This window comes from Chenopodium album, chromosome 16, assembly GCF_948465745.1.
Source record: "Chenopodium album chromosome 16, dcCheAlbu1.1, whole genome shotgun sequence".
Lineage (NCBI taxonomy): Eukaryota > Viridiplantae > Streptophyta > Magnoliopsida > Caryophyllales > Amaranthaceae > Chenopodium > Chenopodium album.
Genome location: NC_137849.1, coordinates 40,552,146 through 40,574,161, shown reverse-complemented (window position 1 = coordinate 40,574,161; position 22,016 = coordinate 40,552,146). Strand labels below are relative to the sequence as shown.

At 32.0% G+C, this 22,016-nt stretch overlaps 1 protein-coding gene and 2 pseudogenes across 1 annotated transcript; 1 reads left to right on the top strand and 2 right to left on the bottom strand.

Moving 5' to 3' along the window:
- Window positions 1–2,871: 2,871 nt before the first annotated feature.
- Window positions 2,872–7,413, top strand: LOC145584301 (7-deoxyloganetin glucosyltransferase pseudogene; annotated as a pseudogene).
- Window positions 7,414–8,270: 857 nt separating this feature from the next.
- Window positions 8,271–10,099, bottom strand: LOC145584300 (protein TRANSPARENT TESTA 1 pseudogene; annotated as a pseudogene).
- A 3,640-nt stretch (window positions 10,100–13,739) lies between these two features.
- LOC145585316 (uncharacterized) lies at window positions 13,740–21,384 on the bottom strand. Its single transcript, XM_081642027.1, has 6 exons — window positions 20,805–21,384; window positions 20,449–20,572; window positions 20,005–20,116; window positions 17,582–17,609; window positions 16,747–17,128; window positions 13,740–14,262 (listed from the first exon to the last, which is right to left on the bottom strand). The coding sequence occupies exons 1-6, from the start codon at window positions 20,997–20,999 to the stop codon at window positions 14,186–14,188; spliced, it is 918 nt and encodes a 305-aa protein (XP_081498153.1). The 5' UTR covers window positions 21,000–21,384; the 3' UTR covers window positions 13,740–14,185.
- Window positions 21,385–22,016: the final 632 nt, after the last annotated feature.

Sequence of the window (22,016 nt, the reverse complement as noted above, 5' to 3'; positions counted from 1 at the left end):
GGATTCTATTTGTTGGAACTTAGTGTCTAATGGACAATTCACTATTAGAAGCGCCTATAATTTATGTTGCAAATTCTCTGCCCACCCTTCCTTTCCCTTGATTAAGAGGAAAAAAATATGGCACCTCTCCATCCTTTACAAGTATAAAATGTTATTTTGGAACCTTAGTCACCAAATTCTTCCTGTTGCAATAGTGTTGGCCTCTAAGATTGATAATTTCAACCCTATTTGTTCTAGGTGTAATCTTGATAATGAGGATCACATGCACCTCTTTAGAGATTATATTAATACTAGAACCTTGTGGACTAGAATTTTTTGTCTTCATTGTATGGAAAAAGAGTTTAATTATAACATCTTTTTTAATGTTGGTTGGGAGGGTTGGATTAATTATAACCTTGGTCTTAGCACTTCCTGGAACACCATGTTTTCGGTTGCCTTATGGCACATTTGGAAAGCCTGTAATTACACGATTTTTCAATTGGCCGTACTCCACCCCCTTTCTCTTTCTAATAGATACAATCTGGATTTGCTTGCTACCTTTAACGTTTTTCAGGGAAGGGGACTAGCTCCTGCTTTAAGACTTCTAGAGGCCAGGTGGATTCGTCCAAGGGGAAATCCTATCAAGATTAACACCGACGCAGCTTGGAAAAAGAATGGGAAAATAGGTGCAGGTGCAGTTGCTCGAGCAGCAGATGGAGAATGGTTTTTTGGTAAAGTGTGGAAGATTTCTGCTAGAACTTCTAAAGAGGTTGAACTTAAGGCTGTCCATGGAGGGATACAAATGGCTCTTGATGCTGGGCTCAAAGAGGTAACAATGGAGACTGATGCTGCTTCTCTTGAGAAAACCATTAAGGATATTGCTACTTATAGAACCCATGAGTTTGCGGTGATTCTCAAGGATATGCAATGTATGCTGAGCAAAGGATGTAGTTTCTCTTTTAACTACATTCCTAGAGAAGCAAACTGTGCTGCTCACTACTTAGCTAAGTTGGCCATGGTTATGAATGAAGGGGGGAGCAAAATTTATAATGAAGCTCCTGATTGTGCGAAGGATGCCTACGAGGATGATATCACTAACAGCATTGTGTAACTGCTCCATGATGTTCTGCTGCCGCTGGTTCTTGCTGCTTTTTACTTCCCTGTTCATGCTTTATGGATCTTCAGTTTGCTTCTTTATGTTCTAGTTGTCTTAAAGACTAGAGTATGTAGGAACACTATGTTTTTCCATTGCTGGAACTTCTTTTGGGTGTACTTGCTGTGTTGGGATGATTTCTAATTAATATAATTAGTTTCCTTTCTTCTAAAAAAAAGTATTTAGAGTTATTCAATGAGATCTTGTAATGGGAAAAAGGGTTTGAGTATTTTGGGTATTGGGTTGTGATGAGTTTGAATTCTCTAAAATTCGTGTAGGAGTTTGAAAGTCTCTAAAATTCGTGTAGGAGTTTGAAAGTCTCTTAAATTCGAGTGGTAGTTGTGAGAGCACAGTGAGTGAACTTCTATTGAGAAGCCGAGTGTAGGCACTCCAGGAGTGCTGAGTGAACCTAAGTGAGACTTAGGTTGGGTAGGATAGGGTCCTATCAGGTAGCAAAGTGTCCGTGGTGGAACTTGTGAGAAAGGTCTGTGTTAATAGGTTGTAACTAGGAGTTCTATTATAGTGAAATGTTTGTGTTGAAAATCCCTTGGAGGGTCGAGGTTTTACTTCCACTTGGATCCTAGAATGTTTCCTCGTAAAATCCGCTTTACACTCTTTAACTTCCTAACTTTAACTGTTTTATATTTTGCAAAAATTAGACACTAGGAACTTACTACAATTCACCCCCTTCTTGTAGTATACCATCCAAATAACAGAGACTACTACTACTCTACTTGTAAAAGTATGACAATAGTTAAGAACATGACCAGATCACGTTAAAATATAAAACAAATAAAATAAAACATGGGCTATTCACAGTTTCACACAAAGTTGACCAAAGTTTAACAGCAAATCACCATGTTTAATTTATTAATCAAAAGCAGATATGCAAGATCATTGTGAATCACATATTCGCATGGGTTTTAGTTAAATATAGTATGTCATTTTTGTTTATTCTCTTTATAATTGGGCCCAAGATCTTCCAAGATACACCATTCGGAGCTTAATCTCCTTGTCTTAGGGAATATGTATGGCTACTTTCAATTGATTATTGATACTTATCAATTATTAATTATGAAGTATATGATTATTAAATATGCTCCATAATAATTCTTTGGTCACTTAATGTAGCAAAAGCTAAAGGTATCAAAAATTAATCCGACTCGACTTAAAAAGTACTATATATAGCATGGCTAGACGCAATCACTCAATTGAACCAAACTCATTCGTCCAAATTGACAGCTCTAAATGTAACGGACTATAATCTTGATGTATATAGATGTACGATACTACTAAAAAAATTCAGTGGAGAAAAAATTATTAACTTCTAAGAAGAAGAAGAAGAAGAAGAAAAAAAAAAAACCTCTTAATTACAATATTCTTGAATTCATACTAAAATTACAAAAATATACACCTGGAAGGGTAGGTTAAATGATACTCATATTCATACACCAACAAAAATTATTGAAAATGCTCAAAAGACAAAAAATAAATAAATAAATAAATAATTGAATCATACTATTTCCTGGTTATTGAGTATTCCATATTTCTCAATTATTTTATAAGATATACTTTCACCATGTGTTGTATACATAGTTTGTATATTTTTTATAATAAAAAAAATATATTATCTTTCATTGTTGTGAGCATCACTAAGCTAATTAAGCTACTATATATAGCCATAACTTCTTAATTAAAATCATAGTCCAATCATAAAAATCTTCTTACATACTCTTCCACTTATTTCAAAGTTTCTAAAAACAAAAAAAAATATGGGTAGTTTTGAAGGAGAGAAACAAGCTAAGATACACGTACTATGCATACCATATCCAGCACAAGGCCATATAAGTCCTATGCTTAAACTAGCCAAACTCCTCCATTCTAAAGGCAACCACATTACCTTTGTCAACACTGAGTACAACCATCGTCGTCTACTCCGTGCTAGGGGACCTAACTCCCTTGAAGCTCTTTCGTCCTTTCGATTCGAGTCCATCCCTGATGGTCTCCCTCCCTCTGATGCCGATGCTACCCAAGACATCCCCACCCTATGTCATGCTGTTATGAACTACTTCCTTAAGCCCTTTAAGGAGCTCGTTTCGAGGCTTATTAATGATCCTTCCCTGGGTTCTCCACCAGTCACGTTGATCATATCGGATTGTGTCATGCCTTTCACTCTTGATGCTGCACAACAACTCGGTGGTATCCCGTTAGTATGGTTGTGGACTGCTAGTGCAAATGGTTTTTTGGGATATTCTCAGTATGGTACACTTATTGATAAGGGAATCGTGCCCTTTAAAGGTACGATTTATCTATATTACCCCTTTGTTACAATTTTATTGGCGTTATTTGGTACTCGTACTAAATTACTAATTAATCTCTCTACTTCATAATTCGTGTATATATATATATATATAATCTAGCAGGATGTGTTATTGTATATAGTATAAAAATTTATCAAGAAATAATAAAAAAAAAACAAACGCTTTATTGCTTAGCTACTTTAAGTATCAAATTATATACAAGAATGAAATTAGAGAAGCTATAACAAGAAAAATAAAAATCAACAAATGAAGTGAATATTCGATCCAATATATTAACGAAAACATACAAGCAATTTAAAAGGAGTACTTCACATAAAGAAAACAAACAGAGAGAAACATTAAGTGATAGTTGAGCTATAAATAATATTTATATGATAGTATTTCATATAAATATTATTTGTAGATCTCTATAATCATTATATATTAACATATACGTAATTATTCTAGAGATCTACAAATAATATTTATATGACATTATTTCAATGTAAAGAGGAAGAGTAGGAGTTGTCACGAGGCAATGTCGCTTTTTTTTTTTTTTTTTTGACAAGAAAAAGGATTTCATTAATGAAAGATAGCCAAACGGCATTTACAAACAAATTCTACGAAATCTAAAATTCCAATACAAGTACAAATCACCTTAGAACTAGTTACATCGCAGATTTGATCAACAATCGCCTAAATAAAATATTTCATCCGAAGCAATACAATCTGTGAGTTAGCACTAATTTGGCTTGAGATCCACGTATGAGTAGTTGTTTGGGTGAAAAAACTCATATGGCCTTCTAGATACTTTCGGAGACGATGAAACCCTAAATCTTCAATCTTTAGCACACGAACAAACAGAAGGAATAAGTTAAGCATAATTGAATAAACATCATCATAAAGATGAGATCCATTTATTGAAAATAATTAAAAAGTTTTTTGAGGCTTACCACCGGTAAAAACACCGGTGGAAGCCCCTACAAAAATTTAAAATGGAGATCAGAAGAAAAGAGATGAAAGAGTGAAGGAAAACCTTCAAAAAAGCAGAAAAAGTCTAGCAATGGAGGCTTGAAAAACCCTCCCAAAGAAAAATCCTAGAGGAAACCGAAAAACCCTCCCAAGGAGAAAACCTAGAAGGAACGTAGACAATTTTTTTTTTTTGGACTTTTGGCGTTTTTTCAGGAGGCAATGTCTTAACAATCAATACCTCCACTAAATTTACCTACTAAGATATTAACATCCACATAAGAGATATTTATTTAATAATTTACATTAAAAATAGCATTGAAGCTTAAAAAAGGATATCTATATATGTTTAAAAAGTTGTTTAGCCTAACACAGACATTTATATGTGGCTGACTACACTATTATGGGGTTATTTAATTTGTGTTACAGAGGTTACTCAATTAGTATTACATATGTTAGTTCGTCAGTGTTCGTGTTAAAGGGATCACTTAGTTATTATTACAAGGGTTCCTCTGTCAATATTACAAAAGTTAATATATTTTTTTTACAAGCAATTACATCAACTTTTAACCAAATATATATATATACAATATTTATGATTTATTTTGGGTGGGGAAAGGGGGAGCTACAATATTTATGATTAAGTGATACGGAGTATTTAATTACAAACTTAGACATCAAAATTAAAGTAAGCACTAATATGTGGGAAAAGGGCATATCTATACTTATATATGAAAAAGCGTTCCTAAAATAGAATATGTTTAACGTGTCATCTTTTTCAAGTTCGATATGTCAGTAATATGCGCCACATGTCATTAAAAGCATGACATGTCAATTTCACATGTATTAGGTTTGCGTCTAAAAAATGCTTATAACAAGACTTGAATTCAAGACCAACAAGGCTTAAGTTAAGAGTCTTACCATCTTAGCCATTTATTAATTGTGTTTTTTTATCCAGCAAAATTATAGTTAATTTGTGTCTTATTATACTATTTGTTTCCATTATATAATGATTGAGTTTGACAATTAAAAAATGTTTATAGCAAGACTTAAACTCAAAACCAACAAGTCTTACTATCTAAACAATCGAATTTGATTAACAAATTAAACAAGTACAAACTAGCAACGTGGAGCATCGCCCGAGCCACACACTAGTTAAATATTAATTACTTGTTTGTGATTTATGTCGACTGTGATTTATGAGTACTTCGTATATAATTGCAAACTTTGACATAAACCGATGGATCGGGGGAAAGCATGAGCAATTTCTTTGTCATTTGCGACATTAAGTTCCAAAATAAAAAAGTTAAATTGATTCTAGATAGGACCAATACGTGTACTGTATTTTGAAAGCTAAAATAAAATACTCAAATTGCTAATGATAAGGCCCGTGTTTAAAGTGGGAAATTTTTGTCATTGTTAGTCAAGTTTAGTGGCAAATTACAGCATTAATGTACTACGGAGTTATTATATTATTAATTATGTTATAGGATAGGAAGATTTGAATAAATGGAAAGTAGTGAAAAAAGATAAAGTTGAATTAATATTTCATGGGATCAGGAAGTATAGAAATTAAAAATAATGATTTATACGGTGTTTAGGTTGTAAAAAAAAAACACAAAGTTTTATGTGTGGTCGGGATTACTTATTCAGAAGTTATTCGGTCAATTAATTAAGGGTTATTCAGTTAAGAGTTAATCAATCGAGTATTTAATTGTATAATTTTTTTTATTGATACAGAGTACTGAATTTATATAGGATTGAACGGATAAAACAAGTGTTGATCAACGTAAATAATATCTAATGAATCTAAAAAATACGGAGTATAATACAACAAAAATTTACATGAAAATTGATATTATCATTATATATACTTCGTACTTGCTAATATTCTATTGTTTGGAAGCAAATCACCCCAAATCAGGACACCAATAAAATTGGTTACAATATAGATGAATACGTAATACTTCGTATTAGAGATATTAAGCATATTAATTTTATTACTTGATCCTAATTATGCTTTAATTTGCCTTTAAAGCAGATTCCAATTTCGCAACAGACGGCTCCTTAGACATGGTCGTCGATTGGGTACCTAGCTTGAGAGGTATACAATTAAAATATATTCCAACCTTTATCCGAACCACAAACAAAGATGACATTATGTTAAATTTCCTAAAATTCACAACTGAAAGAGCTGCCAAATCTTCAGCACCAATTATTTTTAACTCTTTTGATGCATTGGAGCATGATGTTCTTGAGGATATATCGAAAATAGTAGTTGGTCCGATATACAACATCGGACCAATGCAGTTGCAGCTAAATAATGTGTCTGATGATGCCGCGGTCAAGTCCTTGGGGTCTAACCTATGGAAGGAGGATTCAACTTGCTTTGAGTGGCTTGACTCAAAGAAGCCAAAATCTGTTGTTTATGTAAGTTTCGGGAGCATCACAACTATGACAAATGAAAATCTTATTGAATTTGCGTGGGGTCTTGCCAATAGTAAGCACCCCTTTTTGTGGATTCTTAGGCCTGATATTGTAACTGGTGATTCCGCTGTTATACCACCTGAATTCCTAGCTGAAACAAAAGATCGAGGTCTAGTGACTAGTTGGTGTGACCAAGAAAAAATCTTATACCATCCATCAATTGGCTCATTTTTGACACATTGTGGGTGGAACTCGACACTAGATACTATATGTAGCAGGGTGCCTATTATGTGTTGGCCTTTCTTCGCAGAACAACAAACCAATTGTTGGTTTGGTTTCGAAAAATGGGGAATAGGCATGGAGATCGACAACGATGTTAGGAGAAGTGAGGTTGAGAGACAAGTGAGAGAGCTTATGGAGGAAAAAAAGGGGGAAGAAATGGCAAGTAAAGCATTGGAGTGGAAAAAATTAGCTGAAGAAGCATTAGCAACTCCAAGTGGTTCATCCTACTTAGACTTTGAAAAATTAGTCAACCAAGACGTTCTTTGTGCTAATTTGTTTTATTTCAAAAAAAGTATTAAGTGAGATTGGTTCACCAAGTTTCTTTTTTCTATTAAATTCCTAAATAATTTAAAGTTGGTGATGTTGGAGTTGTACTGTTTGATCTCAAATTAATTTAAGATATTATGTGATCCAACATTATATTATGAACTTATACATACACTTCCTTCAGTTACGTTTATACTTTTATTGGCAAGTTGCAACTTAATTTTTTTACCTTCTTTCCCATGCATTTTTGTGCATCCTTTGGAAACAAAGCCCAAATTAATCCCATCTCTATGAATCTATGGTCCCTTGTTCCTTTGCTCCTACATGGACAAACGCGCTACTCTTACCCTATGAATCTATGATCGCTCAAAAGATGATTTGTGTTCAAATCCGAACACCAATACAAATCAAGTGGTCTTCAAATAGCCCTATGTACTCAAAGCTAATACATGTATGTACTCCGTATCATACTTCATCATTTCTTAACGCTTATAATATTTTGAGTTTTACAATTTTCACAAGATCTAATTTAATTAATTGATTATATACATTTTTTTTTTCTATTAAAGGGGCTCAATATCAAATTAAAACATCAAATTTTTTATAACTTTGAATTATGGAGACAAAGATATTGATACTTGAAACTATACATTGAAAAACTCAAATACTACGTATAAAAGGATTAATTTTTAATGCACAAAAAAAGGAAATAAATAGAACTCATGAAAGAAAATGTGTTTAAAATTTTTGGATGGAGTATACTTCGTCTATCATTATATCAATTTGTAGTACAATAACCAACATGTCACAGGAAGATCCATTACTATCTTAGCTACCACCATTTTTACCAATCAAATTGTTTAATAAATCAAACACTATCACTATAACATCAACTATAGTAGCTGAATGGTATCAAAGGAAGGAGGGAAAGGAGCATGGCCAGACCCAAAAGCGCGAATGTGATCCTTAAGTGACCTCTTATGCTTAAAGTCGGAACCACAAAGACAAAGCCAACGCTTGCCACAATTTTTCTCGTGGGTGCGCCAGTCGCCTTTGACAGCCAACGACTTGCCGCACTTGCGGCAGCTAAAAGGCTTGTGGCCGTGCTTGCGCTTGTAGTGAGTTTGTAGTGTGCGGAAGTCCTTCAAAGGCTTAGATTTTGGGTGGTTGATGTTGTTTTTGCACCCTTCCTCGCAACAATAGCATGGCACACTTAGTATGGCTCGTGGTTGGGCTCCTTTTAAGGAGTCTGGGCCTTTTCGGTACTGTGATCCGTGGCCCCACATGTGCATCTGAGGCCCAATAAATAAAATAAAAAGGTGAGTTTAGATACTATAGAGCCCAAAGAGTTAAGCTTCAGAATTAAACCCAACTTTTTTTTTTCTGAAAGAATTAAGCCCAACTTTGATATTATGGTTTTGGGCTTTCTCCGCTAAGAAGAAGGGCCTTCAACTAGTCTTTTTTTTTTTTTGGCGCAACAGAGTTTCATTGCCTCCAGTCAGTCAATAAATATTAAATCTACCGTATTTAGCATATTAAATAAAAATTAAAATCCCTGAAATTTTTATTTTTTTTTTAACAAAATAAATAAAGAAAAAGGTGGTCATTTCATCATATTAATGTGTAAATTAGAACTAATTTTGCGTTATAAAATCAAAACAACATCATTAGTCATTTAGTCAATAGATTAAATTTGTATGATGTCTCTATGCAATATGAATGCAATTTTAACAAAATTAAAAATAACTTCTCAAAATGTGTGAAAATGGGTACTTTGTGCAATGATAGCTAATCAACTATCGAGAATCTATGTTTTACAATGTGTTAGGTCGATTTTTATTTCAATATCAATTTCTAGTAACACTAAAAAGACATAAAAAAAACTAAAAATAATGATAGGATCGGATTTTAAAAATACATACTCTTCTATCATAAAAGTACAGTATCTAAACGAAGTGGTCGGGAAGTGATCAAGTTCGGATCCACATTTGATGAATTTCATGAATAATACAAGGCCTTACCCTTACATATGTATTTATTTTAAAAAAGTGAACTTGCGGTCGATTCATCAATGCCTTTCTATTTTAGTGAATCTCCAATCTCCAATGCAAATAAAGAACATAGTACATCACCACATACTACTTATACATTAAAGTATGAAATTAACTAAGAGTTAAATTCCAATATGTACAATTAGAAAACAAGTAAACATGTTACAATTTTTAAAAAAACAAGCATGGAATAAGCTTTTTATATGCACAAAAATGCAATTAAGAATAGGGAACATAATACACGAAAAAGGAACCATTACCTGAAGATTATTGTAACGGTTGAAGGTCTTACTACAAAGGTGGCAAGAAAAATGGGTGAACCCTACTAGAATTTGAACAGCACTTGGTATCCAATAATTATTAGACATTCGAAGTTGATTATTATTATTATTATCACCAACATTAGTTCCATTTCCCTTCCTTACCAAGTTATCATGATTAGGTAACCCGATGTGCAAGGCAACTGTAACACCGTCGTTATTATCATCTTCTCCTCCTTCTTTATCATTGTTGTTAAACTTCTTCGCGTTGCAGTTGTTAAAATCCTTGACACTCGAGAAGCTCTCAGCTTTGCCCGGAAAAAGGTTGAGAGGTTCAATTCTCTTATCATCATCTTTGTTACTAAAACTACCTAATGAAGAAGTGCAATAGAATGTCGTAAATGGTTTCATGAATGATGAATCTATAAAGGAATTCTAGGCTATAATCTATATGTCTATAGCATGAAATTTTTGAATTGATAGATTTGTACGTAGATCCCTACCACCATAATTTATATACTCCCTTTGTATAGCTAGAATTAGCAAATTTAGGGTAAATGGTCCCATACTAACCTTATGTAATTCTAGATATGAACAGGTTTTACCAAATATCCATTATACTCATAATAGGTATACACTTTTATTACCATCCCCCATACCTAAGGACTTAACCTTGTGCTTTGATATTAAAAGTTGAGAAATGGTAATTAAAAGAAATTACACACAATTTTAATTACAAACTAAGCAGTCCTAGTTTTTATTTTTAAATGCCCCAAATTGATGTACTTGGCACATTTGTCAATATAAAACTTTAACTAATTATATCTTTCATTATCAATAAATATACAAATATATTATAATACATACTGATATTCAAAATATTTACGTACATTACTGAAAAGATTTAATGAATACCTGTAAACGGAGTAACTGTGCTTAATCTTATTGTAAACATCAATATGGGTCAAAGTGGTGTATGTGAATAGTGCATAATTTAAATTGAGACACTTAATTAAAAAAGAAAAAGAAAAATAGGGGGGAGTTGTAATCAATTTTGATCTGTAAAATAAGTAACTATACATGAGGAATTGAATTAATTCATGCATTAATTTGTATTTTATAATATACAAGTATGCATTATATTAAATCCACATAAAATCTACTAAGTTTCAGGTATGATTCACTTTTACCATAGAATAATCGATCCGTACTTTATAATAGTTGGTAAGGGTATGTTATAATCTAAAACTTATACTTCGTACATGTCACATTGTAACCTTAGCTTGTAAGGATATGTTAAAAAGCTCAATACCTAAAACTACAACTTATTTGAAAGTCTAATATTTTGAAACTTGTACAACCTTTTCGTATATCTAAAGTAACATAAACGACAATTAGTTCCGGACAGAGATAGTATATATACTATAAAATTCAGACTAGGGGAGGTTTGTAAGTACCTAAGAGTTGGGAAATTTGTTATACAATCATGAATGTTAACGGTAAAATTAAATACAAAGAAGACTTTTAAGGTGGTATAATATTAGGTAGGCAGCTGGAGTATGAATCTTGGTGAATAAAACAACCATCTTTAGGAATCATTAATTTATTAATGGGTTTTTAATTTATATCCTAATGTAGGTGTGCACTTTTAATCTCTTCTGTATGTTCTCATTTCCTGGTATTGGATTCGAAAACGATATGAATTAATTTTGGTGGCCCTAAGATGTGTAATTTTAGCAAATTTTCATTGCAGAAAGCTTGATTATGTAAAGCAATATAAAGGGTTTTTGTGCACTATACCAAGTAAATTTGGTGAAAGAAAAGGAGTGAAGTCCAAAAAAAATTATTTTATTTTATTTTTTGTTTTTTCATCTTTTATTCATTTTAGTTTTATACATGATGAGAAGAATGTTATTGGTTTTTGTATATTTGAGTTGTTGTTGGACCTACCCTATTGGTGTGTATGTTAGAGGAAATAAATTGAATTAGATGCATGAAGTAAATTCCTTCAATTCCTTGATGAATCCACAAGCAACTGCAGCATATGATAACACACGCAAATGCAGATTATGGCCTCTTTTTTTTGGGTTACTGCAATGCTGCAGGAATAAATCTGGCATTGGACGCTCTTTAATTTTTATTTTTATTTTGAGCTCATACTGTAGTATATACCTCGTATTTAAAATGGTATATTTTCTTTATGGTAAAGAGAGTCATAATGGATAAATAATTTATATCAGGTTAACAGGTTTGTAGTACCACCTCTAAAATATTATAGTAATTAACTTAATAATGAATTAATTACTTGACAAATAAAATTCAAATAAGTTCTATTAAGTCATGGAGGGAATTCTAATTTTTTTTTTTTTATTTTGGTATTCATTTATATTAAAAAAAATTTTAAAAATCCACTTTACTTTTATAAAACAAATCTATCCGTAAATTGATTGGTACGTTAACCCCTTGTATTAAACGGTAGGACATAACTTAGTAAGAAGACCACTTGTATATGTTGGACTTTTAGAAAATTGTCTCATCACAAACTATTTAATTAATTAATATTTACTAACTATTAAACTAATAACTCCACTCGTTTATTATGAGAATTTCTAATATTTCATTGCAATTTTCTCTCATCCATGGTAACCCTATTTGAATAAATGATCTTTATAGTAACCCACATTACTTAATTAATTACTTACATGTGAATTGATCACACCGTCAACAAATGATTTACAGTTGACTACATATAAGAATTTATGTTCGTTCTTTCCTACAAGAGATCCATTCAACATGTTTATGATTGTAGGAATCCAACATATACATACATGATCACATGCATAACGGATAAGTTTTCGCTGCATGAAAGTATATAAGCAATAATTTCACATGGGAATAGTAGTTCTTGTTCTTCCTATAATAAAAAAAAGTCGAGCTACAAAATATAATTATCCAAGACTTCTCTAAACAGACAACTTTACTCTGGCCAATCTATTACTAATATAAGTAGAGTAAGGGACAAGGTTCTAATTTCAAGGACCAAATAGAAGAATCCAATTCATCATTTATATGTTATCTTTAAAAATATCTAGCTCTTTCAATATAATTTATCACTTTCATAATCTAATCGAATAAATTATACTTATATCTTGTTCATACTATTTGTAATAATAGATCTTTAATTTCATTATGATTTTTTTTATTTTTTCTTTTTTGGTCAAAAATCACCTTTTAAATTCTTATTTTTGGTCAAAAATCACCTTTTAAATTCTTATTTTTGTGAAAAAAAAATCACCTTTTATAAAAATTGTAAATTATTATCCAATTTAAAATTTTTGTTGTAAATCAACACCTAGTACAGGAAAATGAGCTTTGACTATTAATGATTCAATCTTGTTGGTGGAAAATTACAACAAATTTTTTATATTGGGCTGTTATTTACAAAATATTTTAAAATGTGGTTTTTCACTAAAATAAGGATTTTAAAAGGTGATTTTGACAAAAAAAAATCTACCATGCATCTATTATAATAGAAAAGTAAAAGAAATTTATTACACAATTAGAAATTTACAATTAACATATACATATACTTCAATTTAATTATCTAAAAATGTAACATAGTTTTTCACACTATTGCAGGGTGGGATATTGAAAGTAATTCTGGACATTTATGTATTGGTTCTTTTCCACAAACCTCGACAATCTTGGCGGAAATTTTTATGATATAATAAAAGCCCAAGAAACCTTTCTTTCAAACAAAAAATAAATGTTTAAAAAGATTGTCTGTCAACTAATTTGATTGTGACCTTTTATTTGGGGCGAAAGGATCACAATTTATCAAGAATCTAAATCGTCAAGACTCAAGAAGATCACACATATGCTCTCAATTAATGTTATAAATCATCAAGACTCAAGATCGAGAAACAACACATTATATGTTCTAGAGTCTAGATACCACAAACATAGCATCTAAGAAGACTCAATATGAACCAATTACATACTTGATATATAAAAATTAGTTGAGTGTATCCAAGAATTAAATAAATTGAAATTGATGTATTAACATAAATTTATTATTCAAAAGGGTCCTTTTTCTCATACATTAGTAAATTGTTAAGCTTTTGCGCTTAGTAGTCAACAACATAGTAAATTGACAAGATATATGAGAAAAAGAGGTAAAAAAGAAAAGAATAATTCACAAAGAATTATTTTCAAGGGGGAAAAAAAAAAGAATAAGTGAGTTTTGCATGAAGTAAAATATAGTAATATTAATAATAGTAGTAATAATAATAATATTGGTCAGTCCATAGCTTGCGCCATTGCCATGAGATACGTCTTCTCTCTTTCTTGGTTGAAAATCCATTTGTTGACCCGAATGTAACAGCTTAGGACCCGGAAAAATTATACTTATAAATTTGTTTGTTATGGTGGGTAAAAAAAATCAGGAGCATGAATTTTTTTGTTAAAAGATTATACATTTGTGAACATGGATCCTTCTCAATTGCTTGGACCCTCAGAATGGATCACTGCAGTATCCGTCTCTACAGAGCTGTTTTGTTGAGCTTGTGATTCCTCTGTTGATTAAAAGAGTTGCATTTAGTAGGCAAATTTAGACACAAACATCTAAAAACCATGCAAAATTATATATATTTATAGCAGCAATACAATCACAACAAGTATGACAAATCAATATGTTTTGTGTTTATAACAATAAACAAAAGTTGCGTGATACAAAACATCCGATTACATGTTTATAACTGATCGAGAATAGATAATAATAACTCTGTATATAACATAATAATACAAATTAAATTACATGTTTATATACTACCTCCGATTACTTTTATATGCAACTTTGGAATATTTTATATCTCATAAATAATACTCCAAAGTTGCATGTAAAAGTAATCAGAGGTAGTATATTGATACATAAATAAGAGGCGCTTTCTCAATATTTTGAGGTAAGGGGAAAGAATTTAAAGTAGAGACAATTGGTTTGGAAATGGAAGGAGCTTTCAAGTTAGCTACCATATCAATGCTTAGCTTGAATTGGAATGTAATGTTACAAAGACACAAGTTACCCTTATTTCAATATTTACTAGCCATCATTTGGACCCCAAATGGTGCTACCTCCACTTCAAAGATAATAGCCCACATGTTTCTTCTTTGAGCATTGAAAAAACCCACTTTTCAATCATCATATATCATCTTAAGATCCTTATCAAGTTTTGTTACAAATGGCTCCTCCAATATTTTATTTGATGTTACTCTATATTGTAAAAGATATAGTTTTTTATATTAGACGAATGGATTATTTATTCAATCATACAACTATTACCTCGAGTAAATCTTTCCATGAAATTAAATTATTGTTACTTAGCAAACTTAAAGCAAAAATTTAAACATCTAAAATCTAGAATCCTTAACTATATTCTCACTTTAAAACTATTATCTAATTACTACATGACTTAGTATAATTGTCTTCCGCTAGTTATAACCTTACTGATTTAAAGGTGATACGCAAGTTGTGAGATCAAATTCCGTCTATTTTACGAGGAAGCCCGAAACAAAGTGGGCCAAGGATGGGCAAAGAAGAAGTAAAAGCAAAATCTGAAAGACTTTAAAAGAGTAACCTGGAAATCTGACAAAAGAAATAGACATTACCCTAGGTGAATCTAGTTTTTTCACCCACGGTTTGCAGAGAAATATGCAAACCAGTAAATCAGCATCAATCTATCTATCTTAGATGAAGTGGGCCATTTGGCCCACTGGGCCTATTTATGTACACTAACGTACATTTACTGCAATTTTTGCAGACAAGCATTACAAAAGAGAGAGAAAAATAAGGCCTTAAAAAGTTGTCATTGTCACTAGTGAAGTTGGAACCACACATGTACAGTATTATATTCTACTAGTATTTCATTTGTTGTCAAAAAAATAACACAAAAAAATCACTTTTGGTTCATATAATCGATCCCATTTATAGGATTAAGGTTTTGATTGATTGATTTGTTGCCAAAAAATATTTTTTCCATTTATAAACAAAACATTCACGTTTATTAATCCATATAAATTGAATTAAATTTAATAAGATTTCACATGACTCCTTTGAGTCCGAAAATTCTACCAAAAGCAAATAATGTCTATTTAAACAATGTAAAATTAAAATGGATTATCTACAAAAACCGAGGAAGCAATAATAAAAAGAAAAGATTTTTGGGTGTCTTTTTTTTTTTTTTTTTGAAAAAAAAAAAAAAAGAAAGGGAAAAACAGCTATTGTTGGTATCAATTCATGGCGTCCAATATCCCAAAAGTGGGATCTTTCTCTGTCACTATCAATTGGGTTCTTAGGGTCCCCCCTCTAAAGTTAGTCATACCTTGTTGGAGATGGGAAGGACTAATGGAAGATAGGGAAACTTTTGTTCTTTGTTCAACTACATTCACCTCCTTCTCTACAATATAATGTAGTACTAGATATTGTAGATACGAACGTACATGATCATATCGACCCATCAATATTTCTAATCTAGAGAAAATCACGGAAATTAATCCATCCACTCTAAAAATTAATTTTGACACGACTTCAATTGAACACTGTAATTATCTAAGTCCGCTGATATAAGTTTTTACGTTTGTACTGGCTTTCTTAATCCTTATATAGCGTAACATGCACAAAAATGATTACAGTCAAAGATTAATAAGACCTTGCACATTATAAAGAGGTCCACATGCAATGCAAAGGTATAACATATGCATGAGATGATGGTTATTGGCCTGGTTAGTGGTTGCTATGGCCACTTGACAATAATTATCCCTCAAACTCAATCTCGATCACGATCCAGATAGAATTACTTACAAAAGCATTCATTATTTAATAGTTATGTCACGTATAATATAACATACACATAATGCGTAAGGAGTAAAGTAGAAATTTAATGTCACGTTGTTTTAAACAGATATTTTCTAGCTAGTATGTTATCTTCATAGTAGTTGAATCATTTCAAATTATATATTCTCATACTTCGTATAATAAATGAGTATCGAGAATAGAAAAATACCTGTGGAGGATGCAGGGACTAGTAGGGTTGTGTCATTCGACGAAGGAAGTTGTGAACCTGAAGGGGGAAGAGTCGTCGTAGAAGGAGCAGAAGTAAAAGCAGGAGCAGCATAAGGACTAAAGGCAGCAGGAGCAGCAGCAGCACCTTCGAGCTGCGGCGTAGGGTAGTAAAGATAAGAGGGAGCGGCCATACGATGCGCCGCCGGAGTGGAGGAAGAGAAGGCAGCAGTTCTAGGAGTGGGAGTAGTAGGCAAAGAATAACCACCATAATAAAAGGGAGGGCCTAAGGATGAATTAGAAGGGGACCCACCAGCAGCAGCACCATAGAATTGTGCATAGTACTGCTGTGATTGTTGCTGCACTTGTTGTGGGTTGTATACACCCTGCATGTTTCCAATCACCTCATATCAATATTATTGTTTTACAGCCACTGTTTTTGTCTCTTCAATTATTTTTTCTAATCACATATATAGGTAATTTTTCAAGTACGTATTAAATTAACTAGACTAGCTTAATATTCGATATGATGAACAATCATTTTTCTCATTTCTGTTACGACGTAAAAGTTGATTGATACAGTTGTACAAACAGTTTTAACAATCAATTAAATAAAAGTATAATCAAACTATATATATGTTCTAAGGTGAGATTATGTATATGGATTAAGATGAGCTTTATTCTTTCCACATATTAATTTTCTAATCTGAACTTATTGACCCGTGTATACATGTATTTTTATTCATCGGTCTTAAAGCGACAATTACAAAAAGTTTACTTCATTTGTTCTTAATTATAAAGGGATGAATAAAGGAGGACAAAATTAAAGAAAGGCTTACTTGGTAACTATAGGCTGTATAAGGGTACCTGCATGATAAAAAAAAAAATAATAATAAAAAATAAAATAAAATTAAAAAAAAAAGAGCATTTAGTTTGACATTATTATGTAGGTGAATGCACACATTAACTACCCAAAAATAATTACTTTCATTAATTTCTTCTCTTTCAGAAGAAACTACCCAAAATTAGTAATCTTACCCTCCTGAGTAATTACTTGTATATGTTAAAATATAAAATACAAATATATTTTAGTGGTCCCCACTAGCATTTACTCAATTAGACACCAGAAAAAGGTTTGACTAACCCATCATTAAGTTTTGACACACTGTATTTCAAGTGCACATATTATGGAATTTATTGTAGTATTACTGTATGAAATACTTTGGTTATCATCATATTTTTCTGGAGAATAAGTATCAACTTCACATGATAATATGTCTTAGGACACTGTGTCATCTAATAAGTCAAACATTATTCTTATAGCTATTTCAATATGTAAACCAAACTCACCTAATGTGACATGTGACACTTTTAACTTGCAGAATTAGAAAATCGATATGGACATGCAGCCATCTAAACCAACACTAATTATATAATCAGCTATCAGCATTTTGACGACCTCAAATAACCGGTCACTCCTTGTCACACAACAAGTGATATGATCACTATATCAGGGATCGCTATATGGAAAATTTTGAAGTGAATAGGAAGTACTAAAAGCAAATCAAATAAGTATATACAATAAGATCAAAAAATGAGGTGAGAATAAGAGAGTTCCTGTAGTAGATAAAAATAGGACCACTATACTAATATATGCATTGAGAAGTCACTATAATTGATGCTTCAAATGCAGAAGTAATGTACACCCTTGGATGGGGTAGACAACAAGTGTAGGTCGGCCATACTTGGTTGCACGCACTAGATAAAAAAAAATGTGGTAAATAGTCATATTATTATTTAGGAGTCAGGACATTATATAGGAGAATATATACTGATATATACATGACCATTTTTACACATATAAAATCGTAGAGTACCAGTAAAAATCTTCATTTTTGGCTCAAGAAATGAAACATTGTACTTTTTTTTTTCCGGATGCATCAATCAATCATAGTACATTTCACATCTACCCTCGAAATAAATTTTACATAGGTTTTTTTGAAAGGTGAATCCTTGATCATATCATGCACAATAACCCCAGGTTACTAGCTAGCTCTATTAAATAGGTTTGCTCATTTCAAATTAGATCTATACCATACATTTGGATGACCTTAAAATTTAGAAAGCCTCACTTATAAAGCTAGAAATGATAACATAGAATAATCTAAAATTCAAAGACCTGTCAGAGATGTTAAAGCTTAATCAATTATTATATGACATACTTCAAAGTTGAACAATCTCCAAAATATATTTGAAATACTACTGGCTTAAAAAATCTTTGCAAGTGCTGAGTTGACTTTTTTTAAAAATTTTGGCCTAATTTTGAGCTGACCTTCTCAAATAGGGAATGAAGACTTTCCCTTATTTTACTCCAATAAAAATGCCTCATGAAATTGAAAAAGACCAACATATACAGATCTTCCATTAATTAGCCGTTTCTTCTAGTATTAATACTTATGAAGGTAGAAACTAAGGTACGTGATGCCATGCTGGCAACACATTAATAAAATCAAATCAAATAATGTATGAAGAAGAGGATGGCATGTAGTATAAAATTTTACAGGGTGTCATTATACATACCAGCTGTACTCATCACCATATTCAACCTTTCTCTCCTCCAACTCCTAAGATTATTTCACACAGACACATACGCGACATACACCCGTATACTTATTTTGTGATATGACACGCTTAAGTGGCGCATTCTGTAGTCCCGATAAATTTATTATTCTCTATATCGATAATTTTATGTCCCTTGATTGATCCCATGTATCATAACCATATCTTTCCCTAACTTTATGTTGTATTCATCATTAATATAAATAATAAGGTACATTATATGTGATCATGTATCACTATTGATCATATGCCAATGCCAACTATACATCAAACATAAGAGAAATTAAGTTGGCATCAAATGCATCATTTATGTATGCTGCTACTATCTTCCTATCTTCCTATATTTGTTAACTGTTGTATGGACCATTTTCTTTTATTGCAAAACCCCCTATTTGCTTCTTGTACACATTTATCTCATTTTCTTTTTAATGTAAAATTTTTCAAGCCTATGATTTTTGGTTGATTTAAACTTTCTTATTAACAATATAGGGGCAAGCTAACTAAGGTTATTAATAAGATCATAAAACCTATGGAGGGGGATCGATCCGTCGATCGATAAGTGGGGAGAACGAAAATGAAGGGAAGAATAGAAGATTATTGGATGGAGTAGTAAGTACCACTAGTAAATGTAAAGTGTCCTCACCCATAAGGATAAAAATATGGTGTTGGCAATGTCTGTTGTGGCGTTGGCATTCCACTATACGACGACGACGACGCCTGTCCTTGTACTGCTACTCCTCCTTGATTACTTCTACCTACATACAATACATTCATCATTTCAATATTGTCACACATTAAGCAACCAAATATGTATTTATGTATGTTGTATATTTCAAAATTTCCTAAGGATAGATGATTTTCATAGAGATATTAATAAGCGTAAACCAATTGATTAAGACGCTTATAATGTATACAAAAAGATTCCGCATATGCTTGTTGTACAAAAACATGAGATAACGGCTCAATTGTTGTAGGAGCCATGGAGTAAATACGGGCTATGTATATAAAATTACATTTATATCCTTTTTACAAAAGTCATAATTAGAAAAGTTGATGATGGTGGTTAAGAAAGAAATTAAATTAAAACCTCTTGGTGGTGAAGGCCTAGGGCGACCAAATGAAGCAATGTTGCAATTAGCTCGTCGTCCATCAATCATTGGATTAGCATCTAAGCACGCCCTTGCAGCAGCTGCTGGCTCTCGGAATGTTACCTGTATGTTTTAAATTTTTCATAATGCGAAAAATAATTAATCATGTTGGGACTAAGGCTTTGTTGTCATTGTAAAAAAAAAAAAAAAATTAATCAGTTGATTATTAATCATCAAACTAACCAATTTGAACATTGTGATCAACGTTATTTTTAGAAAAAAAAACAAGAAATTATAACAAATATGAAAATCGGTAAACATTAAAAGGTACATATTTATTAAAAAAAAAACTTACAAAACCATAGCCTTTGGACTTGCCAGTGTTCTTATCAGTGATGATGACGGCTTCAAGGATCTCGCCGAATTGCTCAAAATAAGCGCGCATTTTTTCGGTAGGAGTCTCCCATGCTAAGCCTCCGACGAAGACTTTTGTGTACGTGGTGTCGCCGAAGGGTGATCGGTATTGATGATGCCCATGGTAATGAGCCATAGTAACAGCAGCTTATAATATATGGTTGATCAAACTATATATTATAACGAAAAAAAAAATTAATAACAATAATAACGACTCCTCCTCCTTTAAATTTGCATATGATGGAATTGAATTTATAAGTTTCTCATAAACTTAATTGAAAACGACAGGAATTGAATCCTTTGATTGTCGTCGTCATCATGATCTTTATAGCTTTCGAAGGCGGTATCGAGGTTTGGACTTGAGCCTAGGCCCCTTCTTCTAATAAGCTCAAACTCTATGACTCAAAGATCATAGAGAGAGAAAGAGAAGGATGGGGTGTAGAGAGAGAAAGAGGGAAGGGGAGAAGGGTGGTTAGGTTAAGAGGGAAAGAAGAGAGGAGAGAGAGAGAAAATTAGGGACAGTTGCAAACTCTAATTTGCTGTCAAGTAAGAGAGAAAAAGAGGAAAGGGTTTGAAGAAGGGATTTTGTATATCCAGAAAGAAAAATGACAGCTGCTTGACTATGTAATTGACTAGGTCTTTTTTGTCAATTCATCATTACTTATTATTATTCATTCTACTTTATTACAAATGGCACTAGTAGTCCTACCCCTCCTCAATCAATTTTTCTTATTCCTCTCTTATCAATCTCTATTTGCCAGCCTATATCACTGTAAAGCTATGTGTTTTCTGTGCCACCAACTCTCAACTTCCGTCTCTAGCCGAGGTTTGATTAGCCGAGGTTCGAATTGACTTGTTTCGAACCGAATTGATTAGGACTACTTAGTGTAATATATTGGGTCTATAATAAGCTTATTATCAATAGACATGAAATTTACTATTTTATTTGAACCCAAACTAAATTACTTCGTACTAACTCAATTGACTTGCATGCAAAAATAGATGTTTAGTGACCAATTATCATGATTACTAACAGATTATATCTCCAAAATATAACTTGTGATGTTGAGATCAATAATGGACTTAATGATGAATCATATTTCGACAACCAAGCAATTTCCTATATGTATCTAATTAAACAATGTTTATGTAA

Coding starts and splice junctions, on each gene's coding strand:
- LOC145585316 (XM_081642027.1), bottom strand. CDS start 20,999: ATGGCTCATTACCATGGGCATCATCAATACCGATCACCCTTCGGCGAC. Junction 20,117..20,448: donor TAGGCCTTCACCACCAAGAG/GTTTTAATTTAA, acceptor TATTGTATGTAG/GTAGAAGTAATCAAGGAGGA. Junction 14,263..16,746: donor AGTCCCTGCATCCTCCACAG/GTATTTTTCTAT, acceptor TTTAATCAACAG/AGGAATCACAAGCTCAACAA.